This window comes from Argopecten irradians, chromosome 12 (assembly GCF_041381155.1).
Source record: "Argopecten irradians isolate NY chromosome 12, Ai_NY, whole genome shotgun sequence".
Taxonomy (NCBI): domain Eukaryota; kingdom Metazoa; phylum Mollusca; class Bivalvia; order Pectinida; family Pectinidae; genus Argopecten; species Argopecten irradians.
Genome location: NC_091145.1, coordinates 3,938,799 through 3,962,010, shown reverse-complemented (window position 1 = coordinate 3,962,010; position 23,212 = coordinate 3,938,799). Strand labels below are relative to the sequence as shown.

Genomic DNA, 23,212 nt, shown 5'->3' with positions numbered 1-23,212 from the left:
CCCTTGAAATTTTAAGTTAAAACCCACATTTACCAATTTTCAATGAATTGCTGATGAAAAATTGAAAACAGGAAGTTGGTCCAGCGACAATCTTTTAAAATTTTTATCATATTGATCAGCATCCCTAATACCCCTATATAATAATTTTTATTGAAATCAGAGACCAAAATATAAAAAAAGGAAGTAAGCCCAGCGGCCATCTTGGAATACCAAAAATCTTAACGAAAATGTTTTTATATTATTCGCCATTCCTTAAAATCCCTGTAGACCAATTTTCATTGAGATCGGAGATTGAAACCTGAAGAACAGGAAATGAGCCAGCGGCCATCTTGGAAAAGCAAAATCTTTACAAAAATGTTTGCATGTTGTTTGCCATCCCTTAAAACCCCTATAGACCAATTTTCATTGAGATCGGAGACCGAAACCTGAAAACAGGAAATGGGCCCTGGCGGCCATCTTGGACTTCCGATCCCGGAAAAAAGCCTTTAAGCACCACCCTACACCCTATAGAGACTGTCTACCAAGTTTCATGATCATCGGCCCAGTAGTTTCTGAGAAAAGTGTCGGAAAACATTCCGGCGGAAGAAAGTGGAAGAAATAAGAATAAAAATAATAATAAGAAGAATAATAAGAATAAGAATAATAAGAATACTAATAATAATAAGAAGAAGAATAATAAGAAACAGAGCAAAAACAATATGTCCCCACAACTTCGTTTGGGGGACATAAAAATGTTCTTATACCTTTCTTCGCTGTATTTGATTAATATCAAGCAAAACAAGAGATCCCAGAGGGATCTTGGCGCCCACCAATGAATGATCTATGTCTGACAAACGAAAGAGGGATCTTTTCTCTGCTTTTAAAACTTTTACTACATATTACTACATATGAAATTTGAGAAAGATCCTTTCAGAACTATCTGAGATATAAAACGGTAACAAATATCAATTATCAAATTCCAAGATGGTGGCCTGTCGGCCATCTTGTTGACCGATTGGTCCTAAAATTCAACATGCACAACTAGACCAGAAGGGGAACCTGCAAAAAAAAAATTGGAGACAGATCCCTTCAGTACTTTTTGAGAAATAGTGGTAACAAGCTTCAACTAACAAAATCCAAGATGGCGTCCTGTCAGCCATCTTGTTCATCAATCAGTCTCAAAATGCAATATGCACAACTAGACCCCTAGGGGAACATGGACATGCAATTTGAGACAGATCCCATCAGTACTTTCTGAGAAATAATGGTAACAAGCTTCAACTATCAAAATCCAAGATGGCGGCCTGTCAGCCATCTTGTTCACCAATCGGTCCGAAAATGTGATATGCACAGCTAGACCCCAAGGAGAACCTGCACATGCATTTTGACACAGATCCCTTAAGTACTTTCTGAGATAAAGCGGTAATAAACATCAATTGTCAAAATCCAAGATGGCGTCCTGTCGGCCATCTTGTTCATCGATCGGTCTAAAAATGCATAGTGCACAACTAGGGCCCTAGGGGAACCTACATGTGAAATTTGAGAACAATCCCTTCGATACTTTCTGAGAAATAGCGGTAACAAACTTTATCAATCAAAATCCAAGATGGCGGCCTGTCGGCCATCTTGTTGACCGATTGGTCCCAAAGTGCAATATGCACAACTAGGGCCCTAGGGGAACCTACATGTGAAATTTGAGAGAGATCCCTTCAGTACTTTCTGAGAAATAGCGGTAACAAACTTTATCAATCAAAATCCAAGATGGCGGCCTGTCGGCCATCTTGTTGACCGATTGGTCCCAAAATGCAATATGCACAACTACACCCCTAGGGGAACCTACATGTGAAATTTGAGAGAGATACCTTCAGTACTTTCTGCGAAATAGCGGTAACAAACTTTAACTATCAAAATCCAAGATGGCCGCCTGTCGGCCATCTTGTTGACCGATTGGTCCCAAAATGCAATATGCACAACTACACCCCTAGGGAAACCTACATGTGAAATTTGAGAGAGATCCCTTCAGTACTTTCTGAGAAATAGCGGTAACAAACTTTAACTATCAAAATCCAAGATGGCCGCCTGGCGGCCATTTTGTTGACTGATTGGTCCCAAAATACAATATGCATAACTAGGCCCTAGGGGAACCTACATATGAAATTTGAGAAAGATCCCTTAAGTACTTTCTGAGAAATAGCGGTAACAAGAATTGTTAACGGACGGACGGACGGACGGACGGACGGACGACGGACCACGGACAAAAAGCAATTTGAATAGCCCACCATCTGATGATAGTGGGCTAAAAATGTAGCTATTTTAAAATCAAAATATTATATATGATGGAAATCCATATTTAATACATAAATTATATTTCCAATTGTATCTCATTAAATTATGAAGGAAGTATTAATGATCCCAAAAGTTCAAAAAAGAATTTCATCTGAACTACGTTATAAGATTGATACAAAAAATGTCTGAACTATATATATCCTTCAATGTACCCCCCATGATCTGTAGTAAAATCAAGTGATGCTTACATGTGTCTGTAGTTCGTCGACACGGTTGAAGGCATCTAACTTGAGCCCGCGTTCATGGTTGAGTTGTTTCCTGATACAGTCGACGTCCTTGCGTACTTTTTCCTGCTGTATGGCCTGGAACTTCTGGTTTTTGTCCTGAACGTCTAGCATTGTCTTTAGTCGCGTATCTTTATAGTCTAACTCCTCAATCTAAACAGCAATTAATTGTAATAAATAAGAATATATTCAATTCTTTTAATAAATTTAAAATCAAGAAAATAATTATGTTTCTGCATTCTGCTATTCCGTATTTGCATCGGTATTAATAGAATACAGAGTTATGACGTCATGTGTTTCAGGGGTAACGTAAGAAAAAAACTTTTCAGAGAAAACGACGTGAGTTGCGCTCACAAAATTATGACGTCACCATGGAAACCTACCCAGATGGGAGGTAACTCTGTAATATGCATAGAAGGAATAAACTTATTGGTATTTTATGAAGGGATTGTTGAACATGTTAATAATGACAAAAATATTCCTTTTACTGTGTCTTTGTATATCTATTGATATTGTTTTCTCAATGTCTTGATAGTGACGGATTGCCTCAAAAAACAGTTAGCTTTGCTGCTCTACCCCTGGTTATTTTACATAGATTTACAGCAATTAAACAAAAACTTTAATCAATAGTTTAGTCATTCTAATCAAATATTCAAGAATGCTAATATAATTCTTTTCCTATTGAATTCAAATTCTGCAACATCATGTCAATAAAATTTGCTGAAATGAAATCTAACTTTAACAGCTTCAGTGAAGTGAAAACAAGTGACCTTGACCTTATTGCAATGCCCTTTGACCTCAGGGTGTTAAAACTCACCAATTTCTCTATGTTGGCTTGTTTGGCCATCTCCAGTTGTTTCTGACTAGCTGCTCTCTGCATCTCTTCATGTGTCTTTTCTAACTTCTCCTTTAGCTGCAGACACAAAATACATAGGAAATATCAGCTTCAAGGAAAATATTAATTTTTAAAGCACTGAACTTGAAAACAATACACTCAGGAAACTTAAAGACGCTCCACCACCGACAAAGCATAATCGATACTCACCATTTTAACAATAATTGGTGTTTAATTGTGTATATATCTATATGTGTCTAATTAACACAAAAATAATATTAAATAATTTGGTTTTGGTGCATGCACATGCAATCAGTACTTTATTCCATATAGGACATAGTGCTAGGGAATTTTTTCGGAGTGCAATTAATTATTTTTAATATTTCTATCTTAAAGTAAAATAAGAAGCTCAAATTTTTCAATGGTGGTAATGGTGTAAAGTAAGTAACTTTTGTAAAGGAAGAAAAATACTAAATTGTCTGCTCCTGTTTTTGAGTCCAGGAGCATCTTTAAAATTGTATTAAATGGTCTTCCTGATTCACAATTTTTATATAGTGATCGAGGTTCAACTTTCAAAGATATCTTATTAAATCCTTTTTTTTCCCTACAATCACTTTGATTTAAATCACAGTTGAATTATTAAATATTAAACCAAAAAGATTATCACTTGATTCTTCATGTAATGCATACATGCAAATATCATCAAATTCAAAATTCCAAAATGTCTTGATTTCTTTAAGCTAATAGCAAAAGAGTTTCTCTTTTGTTACCAAAAAGAGCATGAATTTTCGAAATTGGTTAAAAGAAAAATCAATTTTACACTGCCCACATTATATGAGGGTAGTGAAAGACTGCTAACTTGCACAAGGTTGCTTATCACAAAAAAAAAAAAAAAAAAAAATGTTGAGGTACACTTACCTCTTTGTCCAGTTGTTTGCGTATTTCGTTGCATTCCTTTTCCGTGGAGGTCAGAGCCTTCCTGATGGCCGACAGTTGTTGTCGTAGTAAAATCACTTTCTCGTCAGCTTTCATTTTAATTTGGACATACTCCTTCTTACTCTGGTTGGCATCCATCTTTAATTTATTTATCTGGTGAGAAAAAAAACCACAAAAAAACTTGAAAAAATTGTCCAAAAGCACACAAAATGCATGTTTTTAAAATGGCCAGCAAATGGAAGATTTGTAATATAAAGAATATCACAAATAATACCGAGTAAGTCAATAGTTCACAATTTTCATTTGGCAACTTGCTGCAAATATTGACAATTCTTGAATGAAAATCCCAAAAGATCTTTAATGTAGATCTACAAGAAACCATCCTTAAGATATTTAGCCATGTTAATTCCCAGACACTTACCTCTTTGACAAAGCCCAGGTTTGTGTGGTTTTGTTTCCAGTTGTTCATGGCCTTGATCTTGAGAACTAGGACGTTCAGGTTGTGGTTCTCGTTTTTCAGTTCTCGGATTTGTTCAGACTTGGCCAGATTCCTCTGAATCAGTTCTTCATCTGAACAAGAACATTGAACGTCAGTAAGTCAACAGAAAAATGCTTTAGTTCTTTTTTCTTGAATTCCAAAGAAAGAATTCCAGTTTTTTGTTAATAATTTAGGTGACATAATGACAAAATATGTGATCTAAAGTGACTACATGTACATGGAATTTTCAAGATTTTAAATATTTATTTTAAAAGTTTGTAAAAGATTTTACTACATCATATATCTAATTGGGAAAAAACAGATATAATTGTGACACATGAGAAATAAAATTCTGAAAATAAAACTCTGATTTTAATTTGGCAGTCGGAAAAGTCATAAATAAAATAGTTGTAGTACACCAATCAAATGGCAGAACCAAAGTAGTCAACCAATCAAAAGGCAAGACTGATATTCAACTAATCATAAGGCATATTTAAAAATAGTCAACCAACAATAAGGCATGTCTAAAAATAGCTAACCAATCATAAAGCAGATCTAGTGATCTTACAAGCATGCTGAGTATTGCTAAATCTATTCATCCCATAGGCAATTAAGATGCAGTGATTTATCAAATTTAAAAAAAATACCTTGATCGCACAACCCTGAAGCTCCAATTCTTCAATTCTCAATTATTTTCTCATTTTGTGAAAGTACATATACATGAAAAAATGAGTGCATGCTGACAACAAAATACCTTAACCTGATAAACTCTAAAACTCAAATTTGGCCAATATTTTCATATTTTATATAAATGTGAAGTTTCATTCAAATCCATTGAACATTTCTCAAGCTATCATCTGGAAACGAACATTAATTCAGACAGCACAGACACACAGAAGGACAGAAGGACAGACAAGAGAACCAACGCTTCGTGGAGTCTATAAAGCCAGACCCTTTTAATTTCACCAGCTGGGGACTTCAAAAATAGTCACCCAGAAAAAAATTCAAATAACCCTGAAATAACAGGCAGCTTCTCACAGGAAAAGTACATAGTTTTCAATCGCAGATAAAGAAAGGTTTTTAAATAGCCAACCACGAGTAAAACACATCTAAAAAGTCAACCTGCAAAAAAAAAAAAAAAAAAATCTATAAAAAATATCAACCACTCATAAAAACATGTTTAACAATAGTCAACCACTGATAAGACATGTCTAAAAACCATCAACCACTCATAAACAAGTCTAAAATAATCAAGCTTTTAAAAGATTCCATAAGAAAGGTCTAAAAATAGTCAACCACACATGAGACAAGTGTAAAAACAGTCAAGAAGATAAATAGCTGATCAATTATAGAGAAGGAATCACCCGATTGAAATATTTCAAAGAAAATTATGATCTACAATATAGCATTAAAGCTGACTATATGCTATGATCAAAACTATACTATAAGCCTAAAAATTTGTTCTCATTAGCCAAATGCTTTGTAGCATGCTGAAAAAAATGCCATACATTCAAAATGATGCAAAAATATATCAATTATTTCCCACTTTGCCAGCATATTTTGTATATTTCTGTCCTTAAAAGGTTTCCAAAAATACAGTTCTAAAGGCAAAACAAAAAATAGCATCCACAATAATAAAAAAAATGTAAGGAGAAGCAATCTTTTATACCAATTTACTTACATTCATCATGTTTTAATCCTTAAAAGTACCAAAGTATGAATGGGAAAAATTATTTTACTGATTCAAACAAAAGGTCCATGGGGTATAAGTTTCACGAACATTCTTTAAATTTAAGGAATCCCTTAACTTAAAATTCTCCATACAGATTTTAAGGAAGTCTCCTTAAGTTCATATTAATTCTTTAACTTTTATAATACTTTTCTATTGGGAATTTTAAGTTAAGGAATTACTTAAAGATAAGGAATTTTGATGAAACTGGGCCCTGATACTGTAAATCCTATTTCACTAGTATTCCATAACATCACAAAAATAGATATTTTTTTACGATTAATTCTATTACGATTTCTCACAAACTATAAAAAAATAATGACACATTTCTCCAAATTTAAATTCCATGAAAGTCATATTATGCAAATTGCAAAATTTATATTTCGAAAAATCCAATTTTGTTATATTAATAAAAAAAAAAAAGGAAAAAATAAAGAAGAAATAAAGGATAAGTAGAGATCCCTGCCTACCTGCATCTGCCATCGACTTCTGCTTGACACTCTCCATAGCTCTCAGTGTTTCTCGCCTCGTCGCTGTGATCATATCATTTACGTCATCATGTAATTCATGTCTGGAAAAAGTAGAACAATAAATAAATTCATCAAAAAAATATGAACTAAGATTGTAATGTTTGTTGGTTAATGTGCCCTTTGGCTACCTATAATGTATCACAAATCATTTGTGATTGCATGAATCTTTTTTTTTTCTTTCGATTAAACACATTGAAATATATAATGCAGTGCTACGGTGATTATTGTCACTAACAGGCTACCATTATTTCTCCGTCTTTTTGTCAGAAATAAAAGGTCAACATTGATGGGACTGTTGTAACATACTGAACGTAGGATGGTGATTTTTCTCTGGGAACTCTGTTTCATTCATCACAGCTACCTGTCAAATCCAAAGAATTACCAAAGCTTTAAATATGACAAGAAATGACAAAAAATAAAAGTGTCAATTATCTTACCTGTACTCGTCAAATTTGGCTTTGATATGGTCACATAACTCCATCATGTTGCCGATGAGGTCGTTATATTCTTTCTTCACCTTGTCGCGTATCTCTGCTTCTTGATTCAGTGTTGTCGTCCTCATCTCATAGATCTTGGCTCGTAGGGCAGTGATTTCTGATCAAATAAATAACCACACTGAAATGATCTCTAAACAATGACAAAGTATTGTCAAAAAAAAAACATGCACACAGCAGAGAGATTTCATTTCATTTTGATATGATCGATCAACAGGCTAAGCCTACAATCATTCTCTTCTCAAAATCATCTCTCAAAATGGAGAGATTTTAGCTCTTTTCTCTTGAGAATGTTGTATAATATTTGCCCAATATCCAGGTTTTGAAAGAATGCCAAGGTTATTCCTATTAAAATTTTGATAACTTTGATCTAAACAAATAACGATTGGTTCATTTAATTATTTAGTCTTCCGACCAATGAGGAACCCCCTTGCCCTTTTTATACATGCTTCTAACTGATTATAAAGTTATTTCTTTCTGGGTTTTTTTTCTAATATCTTTAATTTAACTTTAAGATGATTTTCAAAAGGGGAAAGAAGATCATATTAAACTACTAAAGGACTTATAGTGGGTAATGCACTCCAGCAAACTTCAGTCGTACCCATCAACATGTCGTGTGCCTGTGTGGCCAGATCACATTGAACCTCCACTTGAATGTTGTTCTGGTACATCTTGATTTGGTCTTTCAGTTGCTTTACTTCTTGTTCTTTTTGGTATAGTAACTGGTGGTGTACCTTCAGCAGGTTCTCATAATACATTGTGTAGCTGTTGAATAGAATCAAAGTACTGAAAGTACTGACAACACATTGTGTAGCTGTTGAATAGAATCAAAGTACTGAAAGTACTGACAACACATTGTGTAGCTGTTAAATAGAATCAAAGTACTGAAAGTACTGACAACACATTGTGTAGCTGTTAATTAGAATCAAAGTACTGAAAGTAATTACAACTCATTATGTAATTGTTAAATACAATCAAGATACTGAAATTACTGACGACACATTCTGTAGCTGTAGAATCAAAGTAATAAAAGTACTAAAATTTGTAGCTTTTTTCATAATCATCATGATATCCAGTGATTTCATTCATGTAATGACTTTCGCATATTTCATTAGAAATGAATAGTTTGTATCGGTTTTGCAAAGGCAAGTAATCTATTGCAACATGATGGCTTGAAATGATGTGTGGTCAGGGTTTGAGAATGTCAAGGCAAAATGGCAGTTTCTAGAATTGCTTACCTTTCAAAGTTACTTTTCTCTCTCCCCATGACTTGAGAAGCCAACTCCATAAGACAGTGATTAAGGTGATCCGATGAGAAAGTTACTTCCCCTTCCTCACCCTCTTTAGCGTTTGACATGAGGAGGTCAACAAAGCTCTCTGTGATGTGTGGTTTATTGATGGTGAAACTCTCCTTCATTGCCTATCAAAGAATAAAGGTGAATAATTTTAAAATTATATTTGATTAATAAAAAATTACTATCCTAAATCTCTATATAAAATTTGTCGGAAACGAGACCTGTAAACATTTTATTACTCTGATATGTACAAAGAAATTCTTTAATTTTAACATTTATCAACATAATAAGTAAAACATAATCATAACTCAAAAACAATTAAACAAAAGCAATATTTAAAGACTTCTGAAAAAGTACAAGAAAATTGGACCATGCACTTCATAAAAGTGAAAGTTGAAGTTACCTCATGACCTGCCATACAATTCTAGGTCAATCAAATTGGCGTTTACAATAGAATTGTATCAACAACTACTGAATATGCTGTCTATCACAAATGGAAACTTAATATTTTTTAATGATCTTGTCTTGTTAATCATATGAATCATTCTTACTGGCCGTTTCCATAAATCTGTTGACAGTGCTGACTCCTCTCGAGCTCTTTCTGCAGTAACTAGAGTCATCTCCCTTGCAATCTTCTTTCGGATCTCCATGATTTGGTGACATTCATAGGTTTCTAACAACTTGACTAGCTATAAAAAATCAAACAGCTTAGGTGAAAATCATATCCCAATATTTATGGGTTTTTTTGTGGTGACTTATTTTGAGGATTAGCGTCATATGGTTCTACTGTACTTTAACTTAAATACTTTTGGTGTGGTAAATTTCCAATCAGAAATGAGATATGAAAAATTTAATTGCAATAAAAAACACATTGGTTTAAAGTATATATACTTGTTCTATATGACCCCTCCCTCCCCTATATACCTGTTTGGATCGGACTTCAATCTCAGATGCCCCTTTTGGCATGACAAGTGGATCAGTGTCCAAGGCGATACCTTCGTACATTTCACCCTGTCCGAGACGTCGGGCTATACTTGTCAGGACAGGCATCAGAATTTCAGTCTTGTACAGTTTACTGTGGATAACAACAAAAAGGAAACTGCTCTCAATTTCATCTTTAGAAAACAATAACTGTTAACAATTGTCTTTTTCAAGTTTTTTTTTCAAATTCAATATATCTCACATTCAAATATATCAGAATGTCAACCAACAGGCATTGCCTATCTTCATCCTAACTTAATTCTCCAGTCTGGTACATAATGCTAATGCTAAATCATTTGTCTATTATCTTAAATTAAGCACTCTGATGCAATGGCTTATACTTACCAGAACTCTTTGAATAATGGAGGACTTTCTATCTTTTCCACTTGCAGACGCCATTTTCCCCAATCAAATTTGAGGAATTCTAGACACTTCCACTGCATGAGGAAAAACTTGAGTAGGCGATAGGCTTCTATTGGCTGTGTGGTACGGGAAAGACTTTTGCTTGCAGGGGCTGTGTTTAAGTTAAAAACCGAACATCAGTGACATTAGTAAGGAAAATATCAAAGTTTTATTATCTAACACAATTACAGTTGAACTTCACCAACTCAAAATTCTGCAAGTTAATGTGTATTTCTTTTGTGTTTGCTTGACATCATAATAACATCGAAGGTTTATTTATGGAAGTGCCAAGTTTAGGCGGTAGAGGAAAAATCCACCGACCAACAGTCAGTACTTGGAACTGCCCCACATAGGTTTCAAAGTCTCAACCCAGAGGTGGAGGACTGGTGGTAATATGTCAGGACATCTCCTTTACACAGGTTAATCACAAAGTAACAAATTAATTCCATAACTAACATTTGTTAGGCTCTTTTACTCACCAACCACAGCTACAACGCCCTCCTGAGGATCCTTATGTACGTCTGTACGACTCGTGGCCCGTGACCCTGTCCTTGAGCCTCCTTGAGACCCAGTCCCGTCTTTCTTACTGGTCTTTGTTTCGGCATCCTCCACCTCGGCTAGAGACGATGGATCCTCATATCCTGATTGTAGAGCATCTTCCATTAGAAGGGTCACTCCCAGGATCTCGCCATTAGCTACATGTCTGAAAATTAGGTCAAAATTTGATGTTTTTTAATCATGTCAGATACTGTAAATGTAGATGTATTTACTTTGAGCAATCTAATTTTGGGACAAAATTGACTTCAAAAACAAATTAGTGCAACAATGAATTTGTGCATTCATAATAATAGCAATACATGGCAAGTACTAAACACTTTCAGAATCTGTAATTCGCAAAAAGCGAATTGAGCTACTGATAAGTGTCTCATTACTGTCAATCTAACACATGACACTACTTCTCAGTTACTGTAAACAAAGTTATTTTTTCGTGGCGACTTAATATCTGCGCTTTAATACTTAAGGCCGTTTCGCGGAGATATAATTTCATGGTCTAGACTTCTGGAGTCCTACTTTACCTGTATTTGTAACAGTTTTGTGGAGAATTTATTTTCATTATTTCTCATTGCAAGCAAAACTAAGTTGGTTATCAGCTGATGAAGACTGTGTGCTTCTGTCGAAATATAAGTGTATAAGGTATCAGCTATGACCACAATGTTAACACTGACCTGTCCACCTCCTTGAGTCCCGCCAAACACAGCTGAATATAATATTCAATCATGTGGAACTGCCAGAGAGCGAGTGCAAATGGTCCAGACCTAGATGAATCAGAAACAGATTTATCAATCAATCAAACAGCAAAGCTTTAAAATTAGCTGTAAAGCCGTCAAAAAATAATTTTTTACAAAGATATATTGCACTAGATTAGAAAAGGACACTAAAATAAAAAAAAACTGTAACTAGCATTTATTGAAACAAATTAACCTGCCCACCCCTCTAATTTGATAATGAATTGTTCTGGTCTTAGCATTGAAAGAGTTCAAATATGTTTTCAGGTTCAAATGAAAATGCATTCAAAATCACAAATTACTGTAACAATATACAGATTTTATCCCTAATTCTAGTCAAATTACTTTTAAAACACTTAACTTAAAGAAAATATCAAATATTCTTAAGTATATCACAGATTAATCTCTGTGCTATGCTTCTACATCCGCTGAAAAGGGGAGGAGCCATTTAAAGCAGAGGGGGATCATGTGCGACGATAAGAGAGATTAATTATACAGTATTATGGCTACATACCGTCCGAGGAAGGATCTGTAAGGGAAGAGGTCGCGGGCATCTAGATCCCTTGGTTCTAGAGGTTCAGGAATTGTAAGTTCAGAACTGTACAGTGTGGGACGTTGAATGTTACTCAGCGCAGGCAGAGCATGGTGGATATTCTGCTTGATTGACTGAAACAAAACATGTACATATTCATATCAGTAAGTTATACAAGACCAAAACAGGAAATGTTTCCTTCAGAATAATGAACTGAACTATTTTTGACAGGGACACAAATGTCATGTACATAATGAATAAGAAACATTTATTAGGAGTTGAGATTTTGTTGTCATATTCCAAATGCAGGAAATAATTTTTTTCAAACATATTAAAATTGAGTAAGTCGTTTCAAAAAAAACTGCCTCGCCATAACAAACCATCTATATTAAACTGCATGAATTCATTACATCAAATGCCCAGATAATTGCTTTGCCTGTAATTGTAGTTTACAATCTATCATACCCTAAAGATTGACAGAGAAATCTCCTACAGCTAAAACTGTTGACAAACTAGTGAACGGTGGGAAAATAATTACCTTAAATGCCTGCACATTGCCCGTAGATAAAAATGTGTCTGTCATGCAGTGTCGGACCGCTGTATCAAACTCGAGGAACATGACATCTTTCCGTAGATTCAACAGCTCAGAAATGGCTGAAGGGTCATTGGGATTTGGCAAACTGTCAATCTGCTTCTGAATTTCTCTTAGTTCGGATCCTGGAAATGTTTGACAGCAAAGTGAAGACAGTATAGCTTAACTGATGAAGTGTAAAATTTGATGTGAATGACAATTAATGAATACATTTATCTAATTAGATTAAATGTCATTTTGAAATTGATGCTGTTTGTTGTGGTTCATAATTGTGACTTACTGCATAGCTGGTTACCGTAAAAACTTAAAGTTCACAATTATGTGGCTCAAAATCATCTTGGTTTCAAGTTAAGAAAAAAATAATTTAGTGGTTTTAAATGTTTGCAATCTGGCTTACGGGGTATATACATGCATGAATGAGCATTTTTCAACATGTTGTGGATCAAATTTTTGAGATTTTAGCAATGTCCCACAAAAATTGTGAAAATACCATCCCTTTGAAAATACCATCCCTGTAAAAATATCATCCCCATGAAAATACCTTCTTATACACTACCTGGTGTCAAAACTAGCTTTCTAATTTTCTACTTCTCAGCACCTTCATAATTTTGGGGTAAAGTTAACTCATCCACCCCTGAAAATTCATCATAAACTGCTCCAGCCTTTGATTTGGAAGTGTTCAAATGTGTCTACAGGGGTGAACGAATTAAAACATACACTTACCTATGCCCTCTATTCCTCCCCAGTCAGCCGATACAAATTCCATCTTGCGTGAGCCCAGACGGGCGAGTGAACTTCCAAGTCGTGAGTGAGCACAAAGATACTGCAGCATGTCATGTAATGACGCCACAATCATCACGGTGTAAGTCAGAGCTCGTACACAATCTTCATCGTCCAGCTTCTTGAACATGCTCAAAGCTTCTGTGTGATGCGGAATGAACCAAATGTTGAGGACATGTTTTCCATCGTTTGTGAGAAGTTGACGTGGACGAGCTTTCCTCTGCCTGTTAAATCAAAAAATTTGTTAAGCCAAAGGTCGGGAATTATGCATTCCACTTTCTAATTTTTTATAAAAAATTCAATTTCATTAACAGAGATATAATGATACATGTGACAGTAATAATTAGTATAAAAACATTAGCAGAAAACAATACAAAAAAATCACATTAAATGAGATATTTGTCAAGTGCAAGAAGAGATGGAAAAACACAAAAATAAATTAACATAAAAGCATGTGCAGCATCTGCTATAAAATAAAAAAGAAAATTATTGATCAATTCTTTTTTGATTAACCAGAATTTGTTTCAATGTCTTTAAGATATAAGAGGGCTGCCTTAATGAGATCGGGACTGATGCACATGATGGGAATTATGGCATTATGGACACTACCCAACACCCCCTCCCCCAATACCCCCCCCCCCCACCCCCCATCCACCCACACCAAAACACCATGGGCAGAGCTGTTGTACCTTGGGTCTGGTGCGAGTCCGGATAGGTCATCCACATCTTCCTTCTTCTCACTCGGCTCTCCCATCATGAAGTATGTGTTTCTGTAAAAGTGACAAGATTCACAATATTTTGGATTCAGATCTATATTGTTTGATTGTACACAGCTAGAGTCATTTATGGATGTGTCAGATTTAGGAAGCGGAGTAAAGCCAGAGTACCCAAAGAAAAATCATTGACCAGTAATGGACAGTACCTGGCATCTGTTTAATGTGGGTTTTGATACACAAGTTTGATCCTTGGGTGGTCTTTATAGACAGGTTTGACCATTGAATGGTCTTCATAGATAGGTTTGAAAATTGGGTGGTCTTTATAGACAGGTTTGACCGTTGAATGGTCTTCACAGAAAGGAATATGAAAATTGGGTGGTCTTTATAGACAGGTTTGACTGTTGAATGGTCTTCATAGATAGGTATGAAAATTGGGTGGTCTTTATAGACAGGTTGACCTTGAATGGTCTTCATAGATAGGTATGAAATTGGGTGGTCTTTATAGACAGGTTGACCTTTGAATGGTCTTCATAGATAGTATGGGGTGGTCTTTATAGACAGGTCCTCTTCATATAGACGTATGAAATCTTTATAGACAGGTTTGACCGTTGTGGTCTTCATGTAGGTATGAAAATTGGGTGGTTTTATAGACAATGACTTACCGTAATGTTGGGAAATCCTCTAACAGCGGATCATGCTGTTGTAGTAGGCAATGATTTGGCCTCTCAGTGAAAACTGAGCCATTCGACGGTTGAACATGTAGCAGAAATCAGAGATCAGAGTCCTGTTCATAAAACAAAAGTATAAATTTTAAATTTTGGAAAGATTTTGAGGCAAAAGCCCCGTCAGAAATGTGAAGCAACACATAAATTTAAGGCAACTTTTAATAAATCATTGTATAACAATCTAGAAAAAAATGTGAGAAAAGAAATTAAATTTTAAAGCACAATTGGACACTCTTGTATATGAAAATTTGCCATTGAATTTCAGACCTTTTCAATTTCTCCATCTCTTCTGCGTTCCTCAATAGCATTCCCATCTGGCTCTTCTTGTGTACAAACTGGTTCAGCATCAGGTCTCGACTCGGGGTCTGTAAGTATGAAAACAAATATTTGTTAAACATTTGAGGATATATCTTATCAGTTCATGTCATGGCTGCTACTATGGAATTAACATTCTTGTCAAGGATGCAGTAAATATAAAATAAATTCTAGAACCTGTGAATAATTTTCTACCAATCCTGATATGGTGTTCAGTATAATAGTTTCATTAATCTCACAAAATTTCCATTTAATCTGATATTAACTGTAATCCACCTTATTTTTCCATGTTAAGAAGGTGAAGGGAAACCAGAGTCACCAGAGAAAAACCATAGACCTATGCTTAGGAGGGCTAATGGTAATATGTGCTATGGCAATAACATAGTCTGGTCTGGTTTCCCCCTTGAATTATTAAAGAAAAGACAACTCTTACCTTTTCTAATTTGATGGAGACAAACGACTCAGGCAGGGGACGATTACGGGCCGTCCTACCCAAACCCTTTGAGCCCAACGCTGTGCCCCCAGTCCCACTGGAGAAGCCCGTCAGTTGAGTCAGGGAACTTTTCTCACTCTTTGTTTCGGTGGGGCTCAACCGTCCACTGTCACAATCAAAATTATATATCCATTGTACTTCTAATTCTATTTCTTTGGACCATTATTGATACATTATGAACAATGGTGTCATCAAAAGGTCTTTTTCAGACGCAAACAAAAAATCAAATATATTAATTTTAAGAGCAACAGAAATTGATTGTAAAAACTTTAAAACACATCTTTTAAAAATTTTCTGTTTCATGTCTTTATAAACTCAAAACATTGTATCACTTATCAAAGGCAAAAAGGGTTTTTTTTTCAAATCATATATGTATGACATTTAATCTTGCTTTTAAAACTTATGTTTTGGTAAAATAATTTTCTGTAAATTTTTCCTATTGCATTATTATTTTATTAAATCATATTTTTTTTTCAAACCTTCTATGAATTATGATATCATAAAGTGTATCCCAAAATATGTCATAAAAAGTCATCATAACTTCTCAATTAACAAGGTCGAGCATACCTTTTGAAATTCTCTGGTTCTTTTAACGGCGTACAAACATCTACGAGCTGAACAGCACTCATGAGGGCATTTTTCTGTACAATCTGGGACTTGAGTACAGCAGACAAACTCTCAACTCCTCCTGGCCGCATTATCTATAATGGCAAAAATTTTATCAAGTTAAAACTAGAAATGTCTGATGGTGCCCAAATCTCCATACGAATGGAAAGGAATGGGATGAGACATGGTGACATGAGATGAGACGGAATGGACAGGGCTGGACAGAATGAGACAGGACAGGAAAAGACAAAAGTCGAATGAGAAGCAACAAGACAGGATTGGACAGGTCAGGTTGGGGAGGACTAAACAGGACACATGGCAGGATGGGTCAGGATGAGAAGGGGCATTGCAAGACGGAGCAGGACAGGGCAAGATAGGACGGGATGAATGAGAAGGGTTAAGGCATAGGACATGGGAGGACAAGCTGGACAGGCAGGACGGGGCAGGAAATACACGGTAAAATCGAGCAAGGTTAAGACAGGCAGACAGGGCTGGTCACGGGACAGGACATGAAAGGATGGACAGGACTAAGCAGGACTAAGATAGACAGAACAAAATTGTACTGATCACTTACCTGTAGGAGACCCTCTCGGCTGCGGAAGCTGAATCGACCAACATGGCCCTCATCCAGCTCATGAATGGCAAGAAATAAGTTGATTGGTACATATCTGTAAATAGTAAACAAGATCATTAGTGTTTAAACCTCTCTGTTAAATGATTAAACAATTTTCAGTGGACAACTGTATTGTGTTATTGCACTTATCAACCAACCAATTGTTTCTCTGAACAAAATGTCTGTCTCCCTTTTAACATTTGAACCAATATGACAAATGACACCACCTTTGCTAACACCTTTAAATGCTTGAAAAAGATATCTTTTAAACCCTTTACCTTTGACCTTAAGGTCAAGGTAAAAATGTTTTTATCACAATGCAATGTATATCACATGAGCGCTTTAGATATACTGCAACTTTTATTATTATATCTTTAATATTTAATTGCTTGGACACAAATGATTGGAAGAAGATGTAAAACTATTTAACCTTTGACTCTGAGATCAAGGTTACAGTGACCTAGATGGATTATGTGATAAAAATAAATATCTTATTGGTAATTTAATGAGGTATGAGAGTTACCTGTCAGCAGCAGATTCGTCATCTTGGTCCTGAGTCATAAACGTGGGCGGAGGTTTGCCGGCGTCCTCCTTGTACGATGCGTACTCAAACTGGACGAAGCGTATAAACATATGGGATTCATGGTATCCCATCTCTTCTGCCTGCTTCTTGTAGATCTGTAAATAAGTCAGCCTTGATTGTAGCGTGATGAAAAAGCATTTTCTTGCTTCAGACCAAAATTCGAATTTAACCAAAACATTCCGGTAACTCAGATTTTTACAGTAGTCTCACAATATAAATTGACTGATACTATAAAATTATATAATTTTGATAAATTCTCTTGACATTATCAGGCTTAATAACATGAAAATAAATCTAATTTTGTGAATGGATGTCACAAAACTGGAAATTCTAAAACCAGCAATCAAGTAAAAGGCAAATTGTATCCGGGTTTGAAAATAATTTGCAGCAATTAATTTCTGTAAATTTCAACAACCTTTGAATACTCAACAATTCTAAATTGTCATTTTTTTTTATTTCATATTGTACAGTCAAATTGTACAGTCTGTCCCGTCTTTGCATATTACAGTTATCTTCCTTGCAGGTCAGTATCGATTGTGACGTCATTATTTTGAGAGAGAAATTCATGCAATTTTCCTGAAAAATATGATGTATATAATATATACAATGTCACAATCAATACCTACATGCAAGAGCAGATAACTCCATGTGCAAAGTCAGAATAAAATCACCAAAGGGACCAAGAAAAAACGGTCTTTATAGCCAGGTGGTCTTTATCCAAAGATCAAATTTTGTTGAAATGGGCCACCTGGGATTCCAGGAAACAATCTTATTAAGCAGGTGGTCTTTATACAGAGGTACCTTTCCCTGCACGCATGCTTACCTTAGCCAGAATGTCGGTTTCCCAGGCCGAGTCTATCAGTCGGTAACGGTAGGTCAGGGCCTGTAACAAAGAGCCAGTATAACAGTGTCAGATTCAGTTAGTAGGAACTAATGTAACTATAACTTTTACTCTTGGTATGAATTAAATTTTCAGTCCCTCACAAATTCCAACGAGATTAATCATTGAGTCAAACAAAGACATAGATGCCCAATTTTCGTGCAATAAATTTACGGACAGTGCGCGGTGCACAGCGCCCGGCAAACAAAGACGGTGGAAGCACGATGACTATAGGTCATCCTGACTCTTCAGATAAGATGATCTAAAAATTTCTATTACCATCTACATGCTATGAACTATTACCATGTGCAATCTGAAAACAATCAGCTTATTGATTGTTGATGAATTCTCAGGAAACCAATTGTGGACAGATAGACAGACAGGGTGATTTCTATAGCTCCCTCAGTGTCTTAGCTCAAAGAACTAAAGATATAGATATACCTACCTCCATCAGTCTGCCTACAGTAGATAACATTAAGGCCTGTCTCTCCTTCGCCGGTTTTCTCTGGGCTTCCTCTGCTCCCTGGGCAACCATACTCTGGGCAATCTCGCACATAAACAACGGGTCGTCAGCAAAGACTTCAGAAAACAACTAGAAAAAACAACAGTTTTTAATAACTTCAGTAAATATTACCAATCAAGAGGCTCATGGGCCTTTACGATTAGCCGAGTTCTGAAATACCGTATAGTTGTTTATTTTTACGTAGAGAGGTTATATTCGCATTTTCACCTCACATTGCTACGATCATGTATATCCTGAAGGCCAAATTGCAAAAAATGATAACACAAAAAATTGTCAATAGATGATGGGATAGGTTAAAAACAAAACAGCATTTTCTTTTTTGACCTACATCTTTTTCCAGTTGGTCGGAGTAGGACTTGCCGGGGCGCTGCATCTTGCTCCATTCTTTATTGGCAGCCTCCAACATCTTCTTCTCAATAATAAGGGCATCGTAAACAGATTCAGGTCGGTGGGCGTGTATCAGTTCCTGATGATGAGCCAATAGAAAACAAAAATAAAATTTCACAGAGCAATAAATATCTGCAAAAACTAGTTAATTTCTGTTAATAACAAGATCATTAAAATAAACATCAATTTTTATCCAACATCATTTAATTATCAATCACTGCTGAAGCCCATTATGACATTATTTAAGCATTACAAACTACCATGCAATGAATTTTCATGGTACATTTTACACCCATATCTCTATTCAAGCTATATTAAGTTCAATGGCAGCATTGCAACAAACGAAAGCAAATCAAAACTCGTTCTTGTTTCAAGCCCTACATTAAGTTGAAATTATTTGAAGGTATGGAAGAAAATAAAACAGCTTTAATGCTAAAATCTTCATTTCATACTTGGTGGCATTGTGATCATCTGAAATGAGTGCCCCCCCCCCCCCCCTCCTCCCACCACTTTTTTTGCATTGTTAGGATACTGACCTGGAGAGCATATTTGAGCGCCCCCGGGACCTTACTGGCCGTCGATAGTGATGTATGGAACTCCAGCATGTAAACATTTTTCAGGGCGGGGCGACTCAAGTTCACTGATATCGGCTGTTTTGGAATGACACATAGGGGTAATCCAAATTCTGAGTCGCCCTCTCGGCAGACTTTCTGAGTATATTCTCTCTGTTGCTCGACCTAGTGAGGAAAGATAGAAATGTCATCGTGAATGATTTTACAAAAATTGTTATTCAGAAATTTTGCAGAAACTGTACTTAGCACTTTACATCACTTCCAATAGGCTACAGAAAATCAAGTTGTAATATAACAGATTCTAACCACTGAAAATCTGAGTTCGCGATAAAGATTACTTAAATGTGTACTAAGCATCATTAATAACGAAAGTCTCTCTGTATATGATATAAAGTAAAAAGTGGAGTTTTGATTCATTGTAAATTTCATAATGTCTAGTTGACACAAAATCATGTGGAAAAGTAATAGATAAATGAAAATGAAATACAAGAATGAAACCTGAATACAAATAAGTTGACAACTGCCATTTGTTGTTTTTTTTTTTTTTTTTTTTTGACAACTGAAACAAAAATTGACCATTTCTAATTCCTAACGGTCTTACCTGTCGGTCAAGCATAGATTTGACCAGCGATGTGGTCTGTCGTAGAATGACACACTCTGTCCTGTACGTCTTTACGAAGTAGGTGGTATCAAAGTCAAACCTCGGCCGCTTATAGATCAGGTTTGTAATGACTTGTGCCAGGGCTCGCTTCTCGTCCCGGTCAAACACGTGTTGGTATGCTTCAACGTAGCAATCCACAAGCTAGGAAAAAAAGCAAAATTTGAAAACAGCTGAATTAAAAAACTGTAACCAACTTTTCATAGCAACTTAAATTAATTTTGCACTTACTTGTCTTAAAACTTTTTTCTACGTGATTTTATTTTGGAATTCAAACTTGTAAGGTTTTAATGTACCTATGTTTAATACTTTTTACAGCAATTAGTTTTTATGATATTTGAAATATAATTAATTGCTAAAATAAGTTAATTTAGAGTAAACAATATTGTCGTTATGCTGCAATGATAAAATAATCAACTTTGACCTTTTGGTTAAGGTAAAAGTATCTCATTGCTATTAACTTGGTCCATGTTTTACAATAGGGTGAAAAATAAACCAAGTCAAATACGATTCTGGAAAATTCTAATTAATAAATAATCTTTATATATGTGAGACAAACCTCTCGTTTACATTCCTGGTAGGCAGCCTCGTTGGTCCATAAGTCCATGAGAACGCCAAACCGATCCACCTCTTGATGAGCGTAGCTGGCGATGTCAAAATCTCCCGGCCCCATCTCAGATATCTGGGTAAAAAATGTCAGAAAATAGTTACAGGTTTAATTTATTTTGGGTTCAAGTTCTACAAACACAGAGGTATTTCTTAAAGGGGCGAGTGGCTTGTTTAGTTTTACATCCTATTAACAGCTAGAGTCATGTAAAGACGTGCCAGGTTTGATGGTGGAGGGAACCCGGAGTACTCGGAGAAAAACCACTGACCGGTGGTCATAACTTTGCAACTATCCCACATTGGATTTGAACTTGCCTAACAGAGGTGAAAGTGTTGTGGTTTTATGTCGGAACATCTTAACCACTCAGTCACCGCAGATCCTATTCTTGAGTTTATAACTCACAACCTAAAAGTACAGGGCTAGTGGTAGTTTAAGAACATTGACATCAGCTCTACCTGTCTGCGTTTTATAGAATCCGACGATCTGACGATGCGTGACTGCTGTCGTAGGTCGCGGTCCTTTTCTATGTAGTGTGTTGCTACCAGCAGCAAATCCTTTTCTAAATCCCTGCAAAATAAAAACAAGTTTGTAACATATTCATTTCTGGTTTCAAAGGCTAAACATTCCATTAACATACAGACCCTGCTCTTAGTATCATGTGATGTACAAAACCTTTAAATGTTTTATTCAATGTAGACATTTTTTTCTTTAAAGGGCCACTATGTTTCCAAAACAAAAAAATATAACTTAATAAATAACAAATATAATGTCAGAATATCTACTGTATACCAATGGCCTAAGGTTGTAGTTACAACACAAGACAAATAAAACATTCCTGTTCAAATCTATCCTTAAGACTTTTGGTACTCCAGAAACTTATCAAAAATGCTTTACAGTTAAAATTCAAAAGTTGAAATATGTTTTGAAAATGTAGTGACCATTTCATGGACTAACGCCAAAACGGAACAAAAATCATAAAATCTTCTTAAGAATTCCTAAAAATAATAATCTGATTTTTATAATTATGACTTTAAGTTCTATTCTCTTCTATTCAGTACTTCTCACTCAACAAGAATTATAAAAATAATGGAACAGTCCAGTTTTGACATTTTCATTATCAGTACTTTTCACTAAACAAGATGTGTGACCCCAGAATGACAAAAGAAATAGAACCATCCATTCTTTGACTCTTTTTTTACATATGATTCCTATCCCGACCAGGAATTGAACCTGTGTCTCCGGTGTGAAAAACTACGGCTCTACCAACGAGCCAAAGAAGCATGCTCTGTTAGCTTAATGACAGAGACCGTATTTAACACTATGTACAAACTACATTGACCCACTCCTATCACTTTCATTACAGAGAATTCCTGTCATCCATCACATGGAATGCTAGGATGAGGGAGAGATTTTGAAGTCTTACTTCAGGTCAGCCTCCGCAGCGTCGTAGACAATGAAGTATCCTCGCTGATCATGTACATGGACTCGTCCTTCCTCGATCGTGTAGAAGTCGTCATGGTTATCTACATCGGTGTACTGAATAAACTCCGATTCATTCAACCTTGAACAAGGGAAATAACTCTTTGAAATGAATTAGCTCACCATATATAATGGAGCAATTTTTTAATTGGTTGTTAATAATGATTTAAAACAACTAACAACAACAATCAAACGCCATTAATTAATACACAGGTCACTAAATGTTGTAATTTAGGGTGGTTTCAAAATTATCTATGACAAAGGAATTAACGGCACATGTACTAAATTTTGATGAGTTGGTGGTGTAAATGCCCATTTTGCTCAAATTCTATACAAAAATAGCTAAGGGAACTTTGATGGTAGTCTAGTTTCTGGAAAAAAATCAACAACTTCCCATCAGACCCATACAGATACATTTAGAATAGCCATGAAACAACATAATCAAGGGTACTTTGGATATGGAATATCTTACTTGTAGTCTGCAGGGGTGTTGTGGATGTAACCATGGTTACCTATCCCCCCTCCCCCTCCAACTGTCCCATCATGCTCTGTGGATCTCCTGTGGTTCTGAGGACTGTGAGAAAAAACAAATTCTTATTCATCTATGAGTGCAACATACTAAAATACCAGGAAGTT

The 23,212-nt window shown here is 35.6% G+C and overlaps 1 protein-coding gene across 1 annotated transcript in view; it reads right to left on the bottom strand.

Moving 5' to 3' along the window:
• Positions 1-23,212, bottom strand: part of LOC138304691 (uncharacterized) — a 44,117-nt gene that overhangs the window by 7,707 nt on the left and 13,198 nt on the right. Inside the window, 33 exon segments of the mRNA XM_069244896.1 lie at positions 2,514-2,702; positions 3,367-3,462; positions 4,303-4,473; positions 4,742-4,890; positions 6,998-7,098; positions 7,495-7,651; positions 8,153-8,316; positions 8,790-8,971; positions 9,398-9,535; positions 9,771-9,921; positions 10,173-10,341; positions 10,709-10,932; positions 11,456-11,545; positions 12,030-12,181; positions 12,586-12,764; positions 13,363-13,643; positions 14,109-14,189; positions 14,798-14,822; positions 14,825-14,919; positions 15,128-15,225; positions 15,609-15,774; positions 16,236-16,369; positions 16,849-16,942; positions 17,411-17,565; positions 18,294-18,353; positions 18,796-18,942; positions 19,202-19,339; positions 19,797-19,997; positions 20,434-20,634; positions 21,050-21,172; positions 21,553-21,664; positions 22,521-22,658; positions 23,049-23,150. Of these exon segments, the coding sequence (XP_069100997.1) occupies positions 2,514-2,702; positions 3,367-3,462; positions 4,303-4,473; positions 4,742-4,890; positions 6,998-7,098; positions 7,495-7,651; positions 8,153-8,316; positions 8,790-8,971; positions 9,398-9,535; positions 9,771-9,921; positions 10,173-10,341; positions 10,709-10,932; positions 11,456-11,545; positions 12,030-12,181; positions 12,586-12,764; positions 13,363-13,643; positions 14,109-14,189; positions 14,798-14,822; positions 14,825-14,919; positions 15,128-15,225; positions 15,609-15,774; positions 16,236-16,369; positions 16,849-16,942; positions 17,411-17,565; positions 18,294-18,353; positions 18,796-18,942; positions 19,202-19,339; positions 19,797-19,997; positions 20,434-20,634; positions 21,050-21,172; positions 21,553-21,664; positions 22,521-22,658; positions 23,049-23,150 (4,663 nt within the window).